Below are 21,251 nucleotides of genomic sequence, written 5' to 3'. Positions count from 1 at the left end.
GCAGGACAAAGAATTTTATTTTCTTTACCTTTTATTCTTGGTTTCATAACTAGAAACAGATAATGATAATAACTTGATGATAATGCAAGGTCCTTTTGTAAATGTCATACATGTTTACCTTTATGTTCGTGTAATAATAGGCACCATATAATTACTCATGTCCGTTGAGAAGAAGTTTTTTTTTTTTTAGCTGTCTAGGTCGTCTCAGTCCCAAATTAGCTCAAAATATTTCAAATCATTAAATTTGGAAGGATTTCTTTAATTGGGGGCTTCCCGTCTTGTCAGTTACGCACGTGAGTTTGATAATGACGCTTGTTTGGGATGAAACAATGTAGTAATTTGAGTTGGAGTTTTATAGAAAAACGACAAAGCTGTTGTTTTTCTGTCAAACCATTAAAAATGGCCGTAGGGGTTTGAGAACATCCTGTTTTTGTTTTTAGCTGTGACTGAGATAAGGTGATAGATAACAACTCTACCTGTCCAAAACACTTGATATCATTAAAAGATACTTATGTGATACATAATTACTTATAAGGGAATAAAGAGAAATGATGAAGTCTGAAGCAGCTGTTTCAAGGCAGTGGACACTATTTGGTAATTACTCAAAATAATTATCAGCATAAAACCTCACTTGGTAACGAGTAATGGGGAGAGGTTGGTGGTATAATACACTGTGAGAAACGCCTCCCTCTGAAGTGACGTAGTTTTTCGAGAAAGAAGTAATTTTCCACGAATTTGATTTCGAGACCTCAAGTTTAGAATTTTAGGTCTCGAAATCAAGCATCTGAAAGCACTAGTGTGACAAGGGTGTTTTTTTCTTTCGTAGTTATCTCGCAACTCCAACGACCAAACAAGCTCAAATTTTCACCTGTTTGTTATTTTATGCGTCGAGATACACCAAGTGAGAAGACTGGTCTTTGACAATTACCAATAGTGTCCACTGTCTTTAAAACCTGAAAGGGTCTTGGTGGTGGGATAGTGGACCAAAACAAAGGTCTTGGCCACTGCTAGGTCTTGGCCGTGGTAAGTCAAAGGTCTATTATTCCAAGAATCTGCCAATTTTAAAGACTGTGTTTTAAAAATGAGTACTTATAGTTTTCTTTCTACAAATTCATAAGTGACTTTTTGTTATTCATTCTGAGAACTTGCTTTTTTATAAATTTTATATAATTACAAATTATTCCAGAAGTATTCTCATTAGAATTACTGCCATACGGTTGAATTTAAGCAGTGGATTTTAGTTTTGAAGATCGTTTTAAAATTTGACAGGATGTTACTGATCGGTTTGATAAAGTTCGCTCGACACTGAATCTTCTTTTATCGGCAGCGATAAGCAGAATAACCCGTACATAATTTTGCAATAACAAGCCTAGATTTCTCGCTTCAACGCAGGGAACAAGGCCTGAGGAAGTTTCTTTGATCGATTCCTGTGTCCAAGACGAAAAAAATTGCCGGGTTTTGTTCCCCCTGAGGGGGGCTGCGGACATGAGTGACAGAAAAAACTTGAAATGTGTTACATTTGCACCCTTATGAAGTCAAAATGACAGCAGAGGGTGAAGAGGCGACTACTGCGAGAATGATGAGGAAATAAATTGCAGGGTAGTTGTGTAAAATCATCGCCAAACGGTTTTGCTTGTAGCGGTGTAGAGACCGCGACACCTCCTTGACTGCAGCTGCACAAGATTCAGACATTGTTCGCTCGACATGTACCGCTGCAGGGCTTTTTTCTTATTCTAACAAACACTGCACGTGATTTCGTATGCATTGGGTGTGCGGCAGATTCAATTTGTGGTCATAATTGGTCGTGGAAAACAGCTACTCAAACAGTCGTAACTCCATCTTAATTGATTATTGGAAGATAAATTGATGGCGGAATTGATGTTCCAGGCAGACAGTATCCAAAACTCATGAGCTGGAGATAAAAATTCAATTCTGATCTCAAATTTTACATGTAGGCCAAGTACATTGAGAGTTCTACATGCGCTCTAATTCATAAAGCTGTTTAAGCACAAAATGAGTTATAAGCACAATTATGCTTATCAGAATAAGATTACCAATACCAGCCAAAAACATATCATATGTATGTACCATCTCTGTTTGGTACCCTTTTCATTTTTTGCTCAAGGTACTGAATGTTAACAAAATTCTGCTTACCAGCCAAAATACCGTATCACCTGCACCATTTCTGACTGTTATCCTGCTAATTCTTGCTAAGCACAAAATGTGTTAGCAAAATTTTCTGCTTTTAAGCAGCTACTGTATGACATTGGGCACTTGTTATGTCTGAATATAACAACTGCTCTTAGTATATTTTGTCCATTGTTCTGTGTTGCCCATATGGGCTCCTGCATTATGCGCCATTTAATTATTTTTGTTAGTGTCTTGTTATTATACTCTCTAGCGTCCTCTTTTAAATTGGTATATGTAGGATATCGCCCCCCCCCCCAACCCCTTCCCAAGAGAAAGATAATCAACACAGTTGATACAACATGTAATAAATACTTGTGGTTCACTGAACACACAATGGTTTAGGATTGGAAAGCTGACTGATTGTGGTCAGTCTCTTCCTAAGCTGTTCTATTTATAATTAAATTAGAGTATCATGATAGGTCTACCTGATGGGTCAGTAGGGAATTCTGTGGCTAAGGTTGGATTATTATTATTATTAAGAGATCTGAGATTATTTTAAGGGGAACACTCTCTTCAAAGTTCAGTGGCTGTGCCATCAAACTCTATTTTGTTATAATTTTTTTATATTTTGTTATATTATTTACTGCAGTTCCCACTTGAGTTTGATCGCACATTGATCCCCCTTTTTGGGAACGGAAGTGGGTTCAAAAGAACATTGTTTTGCTAGCAAATTGCGAGGTTTGATCGCCCTTTGCGTTCCCACTAGACTTTTGATCGCCCATAATAATCCAAACGGGCGATCAGATCCCGCTTTTATCCTACTCTCGAGGAGGATCAAAATTGCGCGGTCAGATCCTGATCGCCCTCGCGTTCCCACTGGAGCCCGTTTCTCGTTGATCGACCTTTGATCGCCCTTTCGGGTCTTGATCGCCCTTTTCTGAAATTGGGAGATCAATGCGGGGTCCAGTGGGAACGGGGTCCAACTACATGTAGGGTGACTGGGGTAAATGTGGCCCCAGGGTAATTGAGGTCCCTTTGGGTTTAACAGAGCATCTCCCCAGGGTAAACGGTCATGGTGATTCCAGTCTTTGGTATGAAATTTAGAAAGCCATCAATTTGTTTTATTCTACATCTATGTTGTATTGACTACCCATTGATAAAATACTGCCGTTGTTGACTTGCATTGTTTTCTTATGACTGGGATTCGAACCCACACTCTAATGTTTTAAGCATCAGAACTTGTGCTCGGTCACAACACTAAACTACAAGACCGTATTGAATAACCTCTTTGCTGCTATAAAAGTCGCCATTTTGTAGGTCTATCCGTATGCGCGTCCAATTACGTACATCAAAGAAACACACAGCACGCAGCGTTCCCGGTTTAGCACGCTCAAACACTCACACACGCTTGTGCAGACGCCATCTTGTAGGACAAATATTTGAACAGTGACGCTTATTCAATACGGTCGTTAGCTGTTCACAGTAACTACATACACACAATTCACATTTGAGCAGCCATCAATTTATTTTACTCTCAATCTTTAAATGTAGTATTGACTTTGAGGTTTCCATTGATAAAATACTGCCGTTGTTGACTTCTTATGACTGGGATTCGAACCCACATTCTAATGATTCAAGCATCAGAACTTGTGCTCGGTCACGAAACTGTTCACAGTTACTACATTACACACAATTCACATTTGAGCAGCCATCAATTTCTTTTACTCTCAATCTATAAATGTAGTATTGACTTTGAGGTTTCCATTGATAAAATACTGCCGTTGTTGACTTCTTATGACTGGGATTCGAACCCACATTCTAATGATTCAAGCATCAGAACTTGTGCTCGGCCACGAAACTGTTCACAGTTACTACATTACACACAATTCACATTTGAGCAGCCATCAATTTCTTTTACTCTCAATCTATAAATGTAGTATTGACTTTGAGGTTTCCATTGATAAAATACTGCCGTTGTTGACTTCTTATGACTGGGGTTCGAACCCACATTCTAATGATTCAAGCATCAGAACTTGTGCTCGGTCACGAAACTGTTCACAGTTACTACATTACACACAATTCACATTTGAGCAGCCATCAATTTGTTTTATTCTCAATCTATAAATGTAGTATTGACTTTGAAGTACCCATTGATAAAATACTGCCGTTGTTGACTTGTATTGTGTGCTCTATTATGCAAAGGTCGCACTGAGAATGCCACTGAAAACATAAATATTTTATGGTGCATTAGCTATGCATGGAACCGTGTAAAGTTCTGTTATTCTTGGGGATTTAAAAGTCGGAGATTTCATCGTGTGTGTGTGTGCGTGGTGGTATGTTCCCCTGTGCCCTGAAGGATGGTTCGGCAGAAATGAACAGCATGGATACAAGTGTAGTCGACCAGACATAATCTGAAAAATGTGTTTGGCATTCAAATTCAGAATGATTTTCAAGTCTTTTGTGACATTGGGTTTTGATGTGTCTTTTCGTTCTTTGTCCAGAAAACATTTTGTCGAGTTCAGTTGTGATTGAAAAAGTGTAAAGGAAAGTCATGTACCGGTAGAAATGACTTTTCAAACTGTGTTTGTGTAACTTCTTAAAGTTTCATTGTGCCGAGTAGTCAAATTCTGGATCAGTTCAGCTCTTTTGTGACATGGGTTTATGTCCTTTCTTTCTTTGTCCAGAAAACATTTTGTAGAGTTCAACTTTAATAGAAAATAGTGTAAACGGAAGTCATGTACTTACAACTTTTCAACTTGTGTTTTCTTCTTAAGAACCATTATGGAACATTTTTAAAGTGTCAAGTATAATGTAATGTACAAACATGGTGTGTGTTTCAAAGGTTAAATTAAAGCTGTATTATTTAATTGGTTTTTGAAAGACTGAACTTGTTTTCATCAGCTACGTGTAGCTTTAATTAAACACATCATCAAAATAACCTATGGAAATATTAATTGAATCAGGTTTATCCAATCTCTGGAAGTTAGTGGTTGGTTTATTTATGTGAGGATTTAGACTGGTTTGGTTATGTAGGATTCCTTCTGCCTACGGTACAACCCTTCAAAATCAACCCGTGCATTCAAAAAAGCAACCTACGTATGATCCCAAATGCGTTGTGTAGGAACCCTACTGCCTTAGTCCTTTAAAACCAACAAATAGGCGTTATTTAGGATCCCTGCATAAATCCTCCAAATTGTAGGATCACCACTGCCTCAATAAAGTTAACTGGTTGTGTAGGATCCCTACTGCCCTGAATCCTCCAAAATCAACCCATGCGCGTTGTGTAAGGTAAGATCCCTACTGCAGCAACTTTAAAATTAACCCATACATGCATTGTTCAGGACCCTTACTTAACAGACATGCTGTCGATTTCACCAAACTCTTCCTAACTTAATTAGGACTTAGGACGAGTCCCAACCCTGCACTGTAGCATGCAGACCTTATGATTAATCCTAAGTTAGGACGAGTTACTCGTCCTAACTCGAGATAGGATTTATCTAACTCGAGATAGGATTAATCCTAGCGTTTTGTGAAATCGGCTGAAGGGGTGGATTTCACAAAGAGTTAAGACTAGTCTTATCTTGAGTTAGGAAGGGTTACTCAGCCTATCTTTAGGCATCATTTTTTGTATCTCCTAACACTAGTCCTAACTTTTTGTGAAATCAACCCCTGCAGTCCTCTAAAAATCCTACAGCTCCTCAGCTTTCGATAAATTTGAAGGACTTGAGATGGTCAGGGCTTTATCTGACCATACCATGATCTGACCATCCTGACTGGATACATGAGGACATTCCAGACAGATTAATCACACGCAATAGCTGAGAGTAATGAGTTCCCTTATAAACTAAACAAACAAGAGAGGTGTGACCATCATCTTGTTTGTTTTGAACCTTTGAGATTAGGAGTATAAATGTCAGTCTGGTCAGCTATGCACACAGTCTGTACAAAGGATGCTCAATGGTAGTCTGACACTCAGGTTAATCTCCTATTAGTAATAGGCCAATATAATAGTTCTGGTAATCAAACCATGATCAAATTATAGAGCAAGGAACAGTCAAACCATGGTCAAACCAAGGACAAGCCTGAAAAAAGGTGCCTGCTATGTGAACCCTAAACACCTACTCTTCCATGATAGGTGTTCTGGGTTCTTTGCTCTCACCATATCACACGCACCGTCTGTGACTGGTTTCAGGATGAAACGTGCATTTTGCTGAGCAATATTTTCTGCTTAAGCCATTTGTAATCAGATGCATGAAACTGTGCCACTGGTAGGTAAGGACATTGGTCTCCTTTACACTGCTATGTACATCAATATATATTTTGTTTGCGATAACACCATTTGTGTATATATGTAGAACTTGCCAGGTATAGTTTGTTCTTAGAGAACTGTCTTTCTTTATTCTACTAACGTGGAGTAGATTTATCGGATGTTCGGGAGACTTCTCAGTTCTGAAAAGAACTATCCTGCTTTTTAACTACTACCTGGGCGAAAGGTATAGAAAATTTGGTGGGACTACTACTTTAGCTTATAGGACCGTAATTAACTGCAATACCGCGGAGTCAGTAAACGCTTCAACTAGCTCGCTCTAGTCATCGTCAGCAGATGAAGAAATGAGTGGGGTTCCAGTCACACCAATGTGCCCAGGTAGTTGCATTGGCTGTGGGTTGATCGCCAGGTTAACATGCATGGAGCATGCATAGGTAGCCCTTAGCAATAGCTGCAGCGGTATAGCTCCCTCCAATTCGGACATGGTTAGAGGGCCTTCATCAAAATGCTGAACTTGTTGCAGCCACTAGGTCGATCCATACCACAGGTGCAATGTGACACTCGCTGCATGTGCAATGAAATTCCGAAAGCTCATTAGCAGAATTTGATCCCAATTCTGGCCAAATTGCCTTACATGTAACTGTATATCGTGTGACAAAATTCAGCGCCATCCCCTAAGAACCCCCCCCCCCACAACTCCTGAAGAGGGGGTTGGATTTGCAACAGGTCGATGAGTGAGGAGAGATTTTGTTTGGATAAGAAGCTTGGATCCCTCAGGAGGGATGACTCATACAGGAATGGATTCTACCTCGGCGGGGGGACGATGAAGTGAGAAGCATCGGGAGTTTCTATGATCCAGCTAAGAAAAACAAAAATAGGGGGAAAAAAGAGAGTTAAAAAGCTTCACTCTAATAACTAGTGATCTCAAAATAAACAAATGATTCACTTCTGTGTTGTTTTCTTCCTTGAATTTTGTTTTCTTTCTTAAAAACAAACAATTGTGACATGTTGTTGATCCAGAAATGGATATCCCCCCGGAAATATTTAGTTCCGGTCTGAAGTGGCGACATTCGGATAAACTTCCCCACGGAGTGTTCGGTCTGCAGGAGGCCTGCTTTAGGAAGATTGCATAAAATCTGAATTTATTTGCAATGCAGTAAGATGTCTTTGAGTGAATTGTGCACAGGGTGTGCCTTGGATTTAAACAGATCATAATTTGAAATGAAAAAAGAATGTTTACTGATATTTTGTACTGCCTAGACCCCCTTACACATAGGAAACTTATAATAATAATAATAATAACCCGTTTTTATATAGCGCTTTCCACACCCGGAGGGCGTCCCAAAGCGCTTCACAGTATTACCCCTGGTCACTGGGCCTTAAATCACTCCTTAAACCATCTCAGCTCCCTGGTGGGGAGTATACAGCCTTGTGCAACATTAATATGCGCTACTCGGCTAAATCAATCACAAGAACCATCTCTGCCCTCACAGGTACCCATTTACCCCTGGGTGGAGGGAAGCAATTATAGTTAAGTGTATGCTCAGGGACTCGAACCCACACTCTGCTGAACAGAAGCACCAGAGCTTGAGTTCGGTGTTCTTATCCACTCGGCCACGACACCGACCAAATTCAAAGTAACGTACAGCTAGTTTCATGACAGCATACAACATGTACGTAATGGCTCTAACATAGTTTGTGCAATATCCTACAAATACAAGAATTGCCCACGGTCATTTTTTTACCAGCTTATCTGAAGTTTCAGAAGTAAACTGACATGCTATGCATCGATCAGAATAATTACTCTACACCCCAGCGCCAGCCTGAATCTTCACCAACTCCTTTTTAGTAGATTGTTGTTGCCGTCAGCGCAAGATTCCCCGAAAAAAGAAGAAGAAGTAGAAGCAAAATTGGGTCTTGGTCTCAATACATCCATATCTCAGTCTGATGAGGAGTTATTTCAGAGATTCCGGGGCAAGAGCCTTTTGCAAATCTCTGTCTGTGAATGTGTTTTAATTTCACACCCATCAGCCAAAGCGGCGCGTGTAACGTGACGTGGCACTTTTATTAGTAAATGTATTTTGGGATCGTGGGACGTGATCACCAGTAGAACTAGGCAGCTTATCACTAAATAGAGGATTTTGGAAGAACGGGAGTGTAGGAGATGTGGGCGAACACTCTGGTTTATTAAAACTGTGTACAAGCTGCATCTGATAGCGCCCTCGTTTGAAACATTATCCTTCAGCCCACATTAATTTACCATATATGGGGGACAAATCTCCCAATTTCTCGGCACAACCGCATTCACACAGTTGCATTTCATGCCAGGGCTTTCCAAGTTTGACTTTGTCCCAATTGTACAATCACACAATTGACTTTTCCTGAATCAGTTATTTATTATAAATACATTATTCTTAAGTGAAATATTTGTGTTGGTGTTTTCCTTTCAGAATGGCAAGTATATTAACATTCCTCTCAAGTCTAGCACTCGGACTCTATTTATGGTTTACTGAAGGTCATGAGCAACAAGGTGTTTGGGGGCCCAGGGGTTATGAATAGACCCTGCTAACCCAATCAAGCAGAGTTTTTTATGCTGATCAAGAAAAATTGACTTTGACAGGTGAAAGCTGTGATTGATTTGCTTTGGGTTGGTTAAACTTTGGAGGGCAGCTGAGAATGGATTTATTTGTTTATCCCGAGAAAACGGGCTTGTGGATAAAAAGTAACACACCTTTGGTCATTTTGTTTGTTTGTTTAACAAAAATATTTGAACAGAAATCATTTCATTGATTTTTCGGATAAGTCGGTGGTACAGTAAGTTATATTCTTCAATCTAGGTGTTAATTCTAAATTGATATGTGGAGTTTAATTAATTTTTTGAAATGTGGTTGACTTTATAAATTTTGTGAAATTGCAACAGTATCAAAAAGTACTGTTTTCACTTTGTGCAGATCCGACTTGTTGTTCTTGTACATTATATTACATCTCCATCCTACATGTCCTATTGTTTGTGACTGCTTCCCTGTTCATTTTTTGCCAAGCAAAATTTGTTTGCTGAGCAAAATTTGTTTGCTGAGCATCATTTATAACTACTTTATGGAAATGTGTCCAGGGCACCAGGCATGCTCATGAAGATCAAATGGTGTATTGGCTGGTAACCCTTTTCTCATGAGCAGTAATTTTCTATTGCGCCTTCATAATGTATACTGTTTGTGACTGATTCCCTGTTTGTATCTGCTCAGCAGAATTTGTTTGCTTAGCATCATTTTCTGCCGAACAGCTTTATGAAAATGTGTCCAAGGCACCAGTCACACCCATGAAGATCAAATGGTGTCCTGGCTGGTAAACCTTTTATCCTCATGAGCAGTAATTTTAGTAGCAAATATTTCACACCATACAGTTTTATGACCCTATGCCTAGTTCCTCTCTGGACGTTTTTGGTAACTCTGGTCTCATATTCACAAAGGGTCATGACCCCAGTGAGGTTCAAGACCCTAAGATGTCAACCTTCATCTCTCAACACCTCCAGTGTTCTTTAGATGATGTGTCTAATGAAATTGCCTCACATTAGGTTTTAAAATGGTGACCACTCTATCATCCACTCCCACTCTTTGTATGCCTGGTTGACATGTGTGCTTCTAAAAGGCAAAGCGAACGGCACAATTGAGTTTTTTCACCTCTGGAATAAGTCCCTTTTGACATTTCTGTTCGATTTAATTGTCAAGTTTCTCCATTTGGCTGAATTTTATATTCCCAACCCTCAAATTGCCACTAGCCTTTACGCTGTGCACAGTGGCCCAAATTTGACTTTCAAGTTTCAGAAAAATGTATTAGCGTATGCTGTGTTTGTGACATATTTTGTCAATTTTTTTCAGATTTCCGTTTGGCCGAATTTCATATTCCCAACCCTCAAATTGCCATTAGTGTTTTCCCTGTGCACAGTGGCCCAAATTTGACTTTCAAGTTTGAGAAAAATGCAGTAGCGGATGCTGTGTTTGTGACATATTTTAGAAGAAAAAAAAAAATCTTTTGTTTTTCTTGAAAAAAAAAAAAAAGTTTGTTTGAAATTTTCCAAAAGTGTTTTCATTTCCAAATCATCTCTTCTTTAACAAACTTAACAGGGCTATGTATGTTTGTTTTGGAGTAACACCATATATTGTAAACAGATGTTGTTTTTGCCAATAAATGTGTATTTACAGCTTGCCTGTATGTCTTTGAAACATCACCTTTAGTGCAAAGAAGTTTCTTTATAAGCATTTAGAACAACTCCTGTCATAACTGTTTAACTTCAAAATTTTTCCTAATCTGTTGTTTTTGTTTATGTGTATTTAGTAAGAAGTAACTTTGTAAACAATGACCCTTCTAACAATATTTTATCTTCTAAATTCTCCCTACATGAAAATTGTTGTTTCGTTTATGATTATTTGCAACATCACCAGAACATAGTGATGTGAACTTTGAATAACACCTTACTAAATTCTCCCTACTTTGTTGTTGTTTATCTCTTCTACAGTATGAATTCAAAGCCAAGGCAATCAGAAAGAAGAAAGTTATCCTGACCATCTCAGTGGACGGAATCAAAGTCACTCTCCGCAAGAAGAAGAAAAAGGTCAGTGGCAAATAAGATAAATCAATGATAATTACAATCTCAGTTGGTAACATTTCCTTCAGTTTTTGTTTTTTTGAAAAATCGGTTGTTCAGGTTTCCTTCTACTTGTTTTCAAACTCAGCTGTTAAATTTTTCCTTTGGTTTCCCTCTCAAACTGAGTTGTTAACTTTTCCTTCTCCAGTTTTCAAACTCAGTTGTTTACTTTCCTTCTGAAACTCAGTCGTGCAAGTTTCCCATAGTTCCTTCACAAAGTCAAGGGTAAAACTTTCCTTCAGTTGCCTTCACAAACTTTTTACCTAGGAAACATGTACTTACATTCTATAGAGTTAAATGCATTTTATGGAACACTAAAAAGAAGTTTGGGATTTTGGAACACTAGATGGCAGCAGATTTCCAAGGAGGTATATTTCCATTGTTCTAATAATGACATGTGTACATTTCTCAAAGGGGTGGATTTACCCGAAAAACTGCTACCACTAATAAAGTCGTCTATTTCATACAGTTGATGGCAGTTTACTTGCACCACACATAATCCTTTAGGTCCTTTAGCCCAATTACATGTATATAAAGCTGTTATGAACTTTACTTAGCAAAGGAATATCTTGCTTAGCAGAAAGAGGTCACCATCCAACACAAAATGTTTGTGGCTGGTTCCCTGTGAGTTTACGTTTTGTTGAAAATCAGCTAAGCACCTTTCTGCTTTTAATCAACTTTATGAAATGTTGGCTCTGGTTTATGACTCACACACAAGGGGCACTTAGTTTTGGTTAGCCAAACCCTGGGATTTCCTCCCCAAATGTTCCTGGTGCTTGGCAGTGCACCAACACCCAACCAGGTGCCTCTGTGTATCAGAAACTTGTTTGCCTGCCCCGTAAAGACAAGCAAACCCTGGTACCATTGTGCCATACACATTCATTCAAAATAGTGTATGGGTGTTCACCAACTCTTACCTAATTACACAATTAAGTCTTGAACATATGAAATCATGTGACAGATTGAATCATGTGACATATGAACTGTCTCGATAGTCTGAGGAATTCGAATTGAAGTGGTAATTTGTGGTCAAGCACGCCATTGTACTAACAAGATCAAATGTAACATGCAAACGGCTTATTCTATGGTGAACACCATCAGGAATTTTTGGTCACAGCCATGATGATGGTGCTCTTTAAGATTTTTCAATTATTACTCAAGAAAATGTTTACTCCACCGAGGTCTCTGACGATTTGTTCAGATGCAGACATAACTGTCTAGCCTTTACCCACCCCCCCTTCTGCCCTAGTGATGTAGCCCGTGAAATGAGTCTCTTCACAGGGGATGAATGCCTTGGGTAATGATCCAGAATGTTTGAGAGGATTTCTTTTTCTGCCCTAGTTGGTTTGTGTCATTCGTGAAATACTAATCATGGATCGCCTGTAATCAATGTGATCAATTTCAACAAATGTTTTTTTTTTTTTTTTTCCCCCCCATTTTTTTTTTCCTCTTCCACTACTGTACAAATTTGGATTTATTACTAGTTGTGAATCTTTCAGGAATGAATACAACGTTCTAGTTTTGTGGGAGATCATGTTAAGAAATGCTCAACTATCAAAAAGGGATGTAATCGCCTCCCTGGATTGAGTCTTAAGCTTACATTTTAACGAAGAAGACTTTTTGCGGGTACTGTCTGCTTCGTTTAACCATTAAAGAAACTGAGAAAGGATTTCATCGTTTATTTAAAGCGAATCGGCTAATCACCCAAACCTTAGTCCGGCGCACTCAAGCATTCATTTGAAAACCAAGGTGTACAATCTTTTCCAGAAGAAGGAATTGGGTCGAGCAGGGTGCACTTTAAGATTGTGTAGCATCTTGGAGGTGTATGAGTCATCCGTCTTGATGTCATCAAGTGACAGTGAACTGGAAGGCTGTGATTTCAGCCTGGAATAATGAGTGATGCTATGCGCACAGGGTGCACTCTGAATGTCGAGGCCAGTGTCCCTGGAAAGAGTGTGCAAGGGATAGACTTTTTTCTCCCCTCCTCTGTTTGCAGTTGGTCGGGTGTGGTGACTTCTCACTTCACCTAACCTGGTTAAAATCCCGCCTGGGGGACTATAAGCCCTTCCAAAGCAAACAGCCCATCCACCTAAAAAAAAAAAAATTTTTTTAAATAATTGAAATTATAAAATAAAGATAATTTCTGAGTAAATTGAGAGCCTTTTTTCCATTCAAATTTCAAAGGCATGCTGTGGCCCTTTTCGAATCCATGTCCTTGGCTTGGGATTCGGCTTCAGGCTCCGTCTTCTCGTCTGGAGCCCTGATTGCGTACGTAATTGTCAAAACAACCGTGGGGCCAAGCTAGCCCCAGCCGAATCTGGAGCCAAAGCCATTGATTTGAAAAGGTTCTATGTGTTTTTTGTTTGTTTTTTGTATTATGTCTTAATCTTGCCCTCTTTTTTACAATTCCCTCCCTGTTTATTTAATAGATGTTAAATTTGCATCGGTGATAAAAGAATATTAATTTTGGTTTTTACCCAAACATCGATGTGTGTTAGCACTGTATACTTTAGTTACCTGAGTCCTGTGAACAAATATCACAGGCATGTTACTCGGGTGGGATTCGAACCCACAACCCACTGCTCTAGAATTGCAAGGGTCGTGGGTTCGAATCCCACCCGAGTAACATGCCTGTGATATTTGTTCACAGGACTCGGGAAAGTACTGAGTATACAGTGCTAACATACATCGGTGTATGGGTAAAAACCAAAATTAATTAATAAATTAGTTTATTATTTGCTTGGAAGTTCCTGATTAAGGCAATGGGCTTCATAAACTTTGGCTTCTATCCTGTGGTCTAGCGATTTATTTCAAGCTCTGGATATTTGTTGTTTCTTTTCAGAAGAAGTCATGGGATTGGGAAGATGAGAAACTGATGATTATGCAGCATCCTGTTTACAGGTAAGATCATCTGACGTCAAGAACCCATATTTTATTTTCCTGCAAATGCAAGAGGGGCTCCAAGGTCAAATTGAGTGTTGTGATGCGCTCATTTAAAGGCAGTGGACACTATGAAATTAGTCAAAATAAATATTAGCATAAAACCTTACTTGGTAACGAGTAATGGGGAGAGGTTGATAATATAGAATATTGTGAGAAACGGCTCCCTCTGAAGTAACGTAGTTTTTGAGAAAGAAACAATTTTCCACGAATTTGATTTCGAGACCTCAGATTTAGAATTTGAGGTCTTAAAATCGAGCATGTGAAAGCACACAATTTTCTGTGGCAAGGGTGATTTTTCTTTCGTATCTCGCAACTTAGATGACCGGTTGAGCTATTTTTCACGGGTTTGTTATTTTATGCATATGCTGAGATGCAGCAAGTGAGACTGGTCTTTGACAACTACCAAAAATGTCCACTGTCTGTAAGCATTTAAAAAAAAAATTACTGTTAAAAATATGTTCCTGTCTCTGCCTGTGACAGGAAACATTTATTTCGATACAACCTAGGAAGCGGCAGCCTGGGGAAGACCTTACGGGGATATGACTTTTTGTTTCTGATATGAAAATGAGTGGAACGCAAGATTAAGTTTTACTTTGATGAGCATTTCTACCCAAACAACTTTTATTTTAGAAGCAATTTTTTACAAAAGCATCACTGGTCCGTTTTCCCCAGGTTGTATCTGACAGATGTTGGTTCTACCAAATCCTAATCATTCTAAATTCATTATGGGGATTTGGAGTATGTTTTCATAATTTGTATGGGGATAATCCAACCCCCCCCCCCCCCCCACACCAGCCCACCTGCCTCGACAATTCAGTCACAGTTGGGAGTGTGTCGGATTCGGAAGCAATTATGCCTGTTTCCCACACTGGACACGTTATACAGCTTTGTCTTGTAAAACCAACCACCACCAATTGTACTGTAGTTTGGTGAAGATTTTGAGCATTTTGATTTAGCTTTGACGACAAGTTTTCCTTGCCATTACGTCCTGTATTTACAGACACATTTTGGAAAGCGTTTCAGAAAGCTCTCCCTCCCTCTCAAGGGTTTGTCCTCATCCCTTAACTTAATTTTCAGTGACTAGCCATTGATTGTTATTGATTATTCAGTTGATGGTCGTAGCATGGTTTTATATCTAATATGATTCTATCGATCCAAGTATCCAGTTCACTTTTGAAGGTTTCAACAGCCCCCACTCGCAAAGATAGCAAGGTCTTTCTTATATCTTCCTCTGAAGATATATAAACCTGATTTCCTAATCCAGACATTCAGGACTCCCAAGTCCTTCTTGCAAGAACCTGACCCCGTCCTCCAGAATCTAATCATCCGATGTATCAAATTAAGTTTTGAGGAGGTTTCTCTGCTGTGACCTACTTTTAAAAAAACCCACTTCACGTCATAAACCATGATCATCGCAGGAGAAGGGCAAAGAAAAAACAAATATTCTAAATTCTTACTTAAGTAGACAGCATCAAAATTAAGCTTGGTCCTTAAATCAGATTTCCTTCCCTGATGGAAAACAAAAAAATCAATAATTTTTCACAGAATGGTCATGGATGAATTCAGTGGGATTGGCCATGTTGACCTTTGACCTTTCTAATGTTGTTCTCCTTCCCCCAACCTCAGGGTTTTCTACGTCTCGCATGACTCCCAAGACTTAAAGATCTTCAGCTACATTGCACGAGATGGACAAACCAATATATTCAAGTGCAATGTCTTCAAATCACACAAGAAGGTAAGTTGAGGACTTGGCTGGGTCATAAATAAAAACTTGTTTGTTGGTCACAGCTTCACAAGCGAAAATGAGTTTCCATCTAAGAAACATTGCATTTATACTGGTGCTGGTTTTAAAAAGAATTTTTTTTAAGTAAAGCAATATTTTTTTATGAAGGATTTAGATTGCATATAGTAAGAGGGCAAAGTGAATACCTGCCAAGATGTAATTTTAATTGTCATAATTTTACAATAACAAAAGTTAAAGTAAATCCAACTTGCTAAGTTGTGCTGTTGGATGTGTTATGAATTGAATATTATAGTATAGATTTAAATTTTGCTGCATTAAAAAAAACCGATCACCAGTTTTTCCCCCCTCCAAATGGCTTCACTGTGAACAGGGAAATACAGTTTTTCAATTTTTATTATACTGGTCTGGGTAACTGAGCTGGTCACTGCACCGACAGTACACAGAGAGAAAAATCCCCTCCAGATTTGTTTTACTGATTGCGAGGAAGAAGTCACATTGGACAGAGACCATTGTGGGAATAAACCCAAACAGTAATCCGTAGGAATTAAACGAGAAATAAGCGCGTGGTGTCTTTATTAGATTAGTCATACGGCTGATCTCCTCTGCATCTGCAACTGTAACGTGTGCGGCACTCCCTGCAGCTAAGAGTTCAAGAGACTGGTGATGTTCTGTCGTTGAAGTTTAATAATACTCTGTTCTCTTATAGGGCTTTATCACACCACGAGGGGCTGATCAAAGCACTGAGTATTTACTTGTTTAGAAGTACAGCAGCTTTCGAAGAGTGGCATGGTTGACTTGTGCGTAAAGCGCTCGCGTCTTACCAAGGTGACCCCGGTTCGATTCCCGGCCAGGGCCATATGTTTTTCCTCCATCAGAAAAAATCAAACACTTTCGATCTTGGCAGTGCTCTGTGGTCATATGGGTTGATGTGGCTGGCAGCCAAAGGTGCCCTTGCATGCCTGCTTCTCGAAGATGTTGTAGCCGCGTCCTTTGCAACTCAGCCTCCCAAATTATTATTATAAAGCATTTTGAGAATCCACTCCTTGGTAGTAGAATAATGAAAAACAGTTCTCTAAGAACAAATTCTACCTGGTAGGTAGATACACACATGGTGTTATCGCAAGCCAAATACATATCGATACCGCACCATGCAATGCCTCAAATCCTATACATATTTTAAAGGAACACGTTGCCTTGGATCGGTCGAGTTGGTCTTTGAAAAGCGTTTTGTGACCGTTTGTTATAGAATGCATATGGTTAAAAAGATGACGTAAAAGTAGAATACAATGATCCACACAAATATGCCTCGAAATTGCGTGGTTTTCTTTTTACCTCGTCCAATAACACGGTCGGCCATTTATGGGGGTCAAAATTTTGACTCCCATAAATGGCCGACGGTGATAGTTCGTGACGTAAAAAGAAAACCGTGCAATTTTGAGTGATACTTGTGTGGATCATTATATTCTACTTTTAAAACATCTTTCTAACCATATACATTTCATAACAAACGGTTTCAAACGCTTTTTATAGACCAACTCGTCCGATCCAAGGCATCGTGTTCCTTTAAGAATCATTTCACTTCAAAGTAATGTGGTTATGGGAAAAGATATAAGATTTATTTTTAATCTAAGAAACTTTGCGGTTCAGATACGATTGTCTTTACCAACTACAATTACTCCTACTGCGTGAACATAACCACTTTTCAGCAATATCTCATACGCACAACCTTTTGAAACGAAATAATAGTTCTGTTACAAAAAAAACGTCACCTCCGATACCTACGTATGCATATAAAATGCATATGGTATCGGAGGCGAGTATTTTTGACAGATTCTATTACTGAAAATGTGAACTCCAATACCATTGCATCTCTATGCATGTGTACGTAGCCATTGGAGGTTAGAATTTGTTTGCATAGATATAATGGAAATCCCTATAGATTTTGGGAGATTCTTTTACAGAAAATACGTCACCTCCGTTACTGTTTTCATCTCTATGCATACATGTATGTTGCTTTGGAGGTGTATATTTTCTTAGATAGAATAAGACACCCAAACTGATTTAGGGATGTTTTTTGTTTACATTTTACTTCTGCGTTTATATAGGATTAAAACAATCCAACAGTTCCAAAAACCGATAATACAGTACGTGTATATGCTTCTCTTTAAGTAGAAAATATTAATAGACAACAATGTTTTGCCCTACGAAGCAAATGCAGCAAACGCCGACACCTTATTCTCCAGTCCCTGCTGGCACACTCTGAGTTTATCCTGCAGCCAGAATTTATAAACGAACGGAAAGCACTTGAGTAGGGCTTTTTTGACAGTGTTAATACATGTCCTGATCCATTAAATATTGAGGGAGGTAACACTCATGTCTTTTTTTATTTACTCTGACAGCTTGGGTTCGCTTGGAAGTAGGTAAACCCTTTTTTATTTTGTCTGGGAAATTGTTTTGGGCTGGATTCAGTTTTCTGGTTAGGCCGCTTTATGAAATTTTAGGCTTGCATTGTCACGTAAAAGATCTATCACAAAATTGGTCTTAGATGTGTATTTTTTTCCTTTTCTAGAACCTTTAAAAAAGAAACACCACAGGAAATAAATCCTTTTTTTTATCTGTAACTTTTTGTAAACATTTTTCTCTCTTTTCAAAATGGAGAGGTTGAGATATTCCAAATTCCTTTCCTCTCAGCAAACTTACACCTTGGGTGGAAACCTGGCAAAACAACATAGTCTTTGATTTTAAAATCTTCTTAGAGATCTCTACATCTGTACCCAAACTTGGGAATTTGCGAGTGAGTGCGTCAGGCTGATGAAAAAAGATATGCAAACCTCTTTGTTAGTTCAAGAAAGGGACATTGCTCCTGAGAATATGCCCTCTATGTGAGCAGCACCCCCTTGGATTTGACTTTATTTATTTATGCAGTTTTTTTTTATTACTGTGTGGAAATATTATAATACTGTAGCACAGTTTTTATGCAACGTTTAATCACACCCAAGCAGGCGTATCATTTTTCGCATGGCAGGCGTGCAGAATTATGTTTGAATTAAGAGACCTGAATAAAACGTTCATAAATTCATATGTTTAGAGGAAAGTCAAAACTCCAAAAAGAAAACTGGGGACATATTTTTTTAAATATCAAGATATCCAGATGTCAAAATTTCTAGATATCAAATGTGAATGAAATTGCTGGATATCAATTCATTCAGAAATGCTGTGTAGTTATTGTGAGTAATGTCATCGACCGTGGAAACACACATACATCTTAAATGTGCGAGATGCTCTAAAAACTGTCAGTCACATTTCCAGCTTTAACAGCTGCAACTACATGTTGTGAGGTGTGTTTCAATTTTGCCTAAAAGCTTTGGACCATCTCCCTCAAGACCAACGCCCCATTTTTTCATATAACGGGCAGCCGTCCAGATGCCATAGGGATTAGGTAACTATGGTAACTAAGTTTCTGAGCGCTTCTAACGGCTCTATTGCCCTCCTCATACTGTCTCCGAAATGACTCTACGCTCCTTAGAGGAGTAAAGAATCCTTTTTTTTTGTTATATCCATTTCGGTGTTTGTCGACACTTCATCCCGTTTTCGTTTTCCATTTTTTGTATACCCCCCTCTTTCCATTTGGTATTCACGGACTTTCTTTACATTCTAAGCAATGAATAGTCTGTCTGTAGAGGTTTTATGAGAAGCGCGGTGGCAAAGTCTCCTAAGAATTCTAAAATGCATTTAGTTCTCTGAAAGGAATATTGGCTCTTGGGTTTTGCTCTGATGGTCTCCGGGAGAAATGGGGATGGGGGAAATAATGGCAGTGTTTGCTTCCCCTCTTTTTTCCCCTCTTTCTTTTTATACTCCAGTTATTTTAATTTAGGTCATAGTCCAAATTTTCTGCAGATCCTAAAAAAGTCTTAAAAAAAAAACCCTTTTAAATGCAAGGTCTTTAGAAGCATCCAAAAGTATTAAGTTCAGTTATTTGAGGTCTTAGCAAATGGATGCAGAATATAACAAGTTTTTCATGCCGTCAATTTTGCACAGCAAAGTATTTTGACTGAACAGATTTTTATTGCACAGTGAATGCCAATATTGAGTAGCATTTTGCTTATGATTATTTCTAAGATTATTATTAGAGTAATAAAAAAAATAAAAATAGTTTTATCAAAGTCTTATATAGTGCACGCTTTTACCAAGCAAGGTACTCAAGGCGCTAAATACATACAAATTTTCAGAAAGATAGGCTATTGCAGTGATGGATTCTGAGACCCAATTAAGTAGCTCCTTATAAGGATTAAAAAGGTGCTACCGCGCATTTAGCAGCCTAAGCCAGGGACACCGGGGAACCCCTTATCTTTTTGATAAGTGCACTGGGTTCTTTTACATGCGTGACACAAAACATGGGACAAACAGCTTTACGTCCCATCCGAAGGACGAAGCAATGGCTAAGTGTCTTGCTTAAGGACACAAGTGTCACGGCGTGGAATTCGAACCCACACTCTGCTGTATAGAAACACCAGAGTTTGAATTCGGTCGATTGTTCGATTTTACCCACAGAGTCAGGCAATGCGTATTGTACGCAGCATCGGGCAAGCCTTTGAGGTATGTCACAAGCTGAGTATCCAGCACGCGTCCACAACAGGTGACGGACAGGCTGACGGAGAGAGTGACAAACAGGGTGAGGAGCAAACCAGCCCCAGTCATGGTAAGCTTTAGCTTCATTAGTTGTCAAGTTTTTGAGAAGAACAAAATAGGAAAATCACAGAGCAATGTTTTCAGGATAGGTCGCAAAAACTGTTGTACATGTCAGGTGTACTTGCTAAAACAATTTTTGCCTGACTATGACAAAAATCATTTTTGTGAAAATTTTACTAATTTCTCAAAAACAACAGCACCTCAGCAATTAGTATTTTCAGAAAAACTTTCTCCCATCATTATCTTTAAACCGTATGAATTGAGTGTAAATTTGTGAACGTTTGTGTTCTGTGTCACAAAAAAACAAAACACACCAAACGCTTTAAGTTGCTGAATGGTGTTTGATTAGAGAGTGGACAGGTTCAAATTAAACCACTCAAAGGTGTTAGGATTAAAACCAAAAACCGATGCTACATTTTTCTTCTACAGATCGAGCTGTCGACGGTGGTAACGAGGCCTCGTCTCGACCAGTCTCCAGAGACATCACTAAGGAGAACATGAAAGTGGAGGAGATCGAGAAGAAGATGCCCGAACGGTCGGCCAGCGCCCAACCGGCGGAGATAAACAAACATTCCTTCTTTGCTCATCAAAGAGTAAGTGCAAACGCTAAGAATATGTGTTGTGTTATACTGTGAAGAGGTGGACTCATCGATACAGACCTCTTTGTCACTGTAGGTCTGACCTCTTCATTTTGTCGCACCAACGTTATTCCCAGTGGTGTACAGGCATGCAACAATTTTTTTTTTTTTACAACTACAATCATGTAAAATAAGCCCAGTACATGCTAAAGATGCACCTAAGAGGATAATAAACCTCAACATTTTCTAGGGTACCGT

General features: G+C 38.9%; 1 protein-coding gene across 3 annotated transcripts in view; it reads left to right on the top strand.

Annotated features, from left to right (window-relative positions):
• The window catches only part of LOC139948138 (uncharacterized), a 64,341-nt gene that overhangs the window by 35,437 nt on the left and 7,653 nt on the right, over window positions 1-21,251 (top strand). For 2 of the 3 annotated variants that reach the window (XM_071946180.1, XM_071946179.1), the window contains 5 exons: window positions 10,911-11,006; window positions 13,882-13,940; window positions 15,609-15,717; window positions 20,278-20,425; window positions 20,845-21,008. In XM_071946180.1, the coding sequence (XP_071802281.1) occupies window positions 10,911-11,006; window positions 13,882-13,940; window positions 15,609-15,717; window positions 20,278-20,425; window positions 20,845-21,008 (576 nt within the window). The remainder of the gene's footprint in view (window positions 1-10,910; window positions 11,007-13,881; window positions 13,941-15,608; window positions 15,718-20,277; window positions 20,426-20,844; window positions 21,009-21,251) is intronic. The other variant, XM_071946181.1, reaches the window with a different exon arrangement.

Source organism: Asterias amurensis, chromosome 15 (assembly GCF_032118995.1).
Source record: "Asterias amurensis chromosome 15, ASM3211899v1".
NCBI classification, from domain to species: domain Eukaryota; kingdom Metazoa; phylum Echinodermata; class Asteroidea; order Forcipulatida; family Asteriidae; genus Asterias; species Asterias amurensis.
Note: the sequence above shows the minus strand (reverse complement) of the source record. Positions and strands in the feature narration are given on the sequence as shown.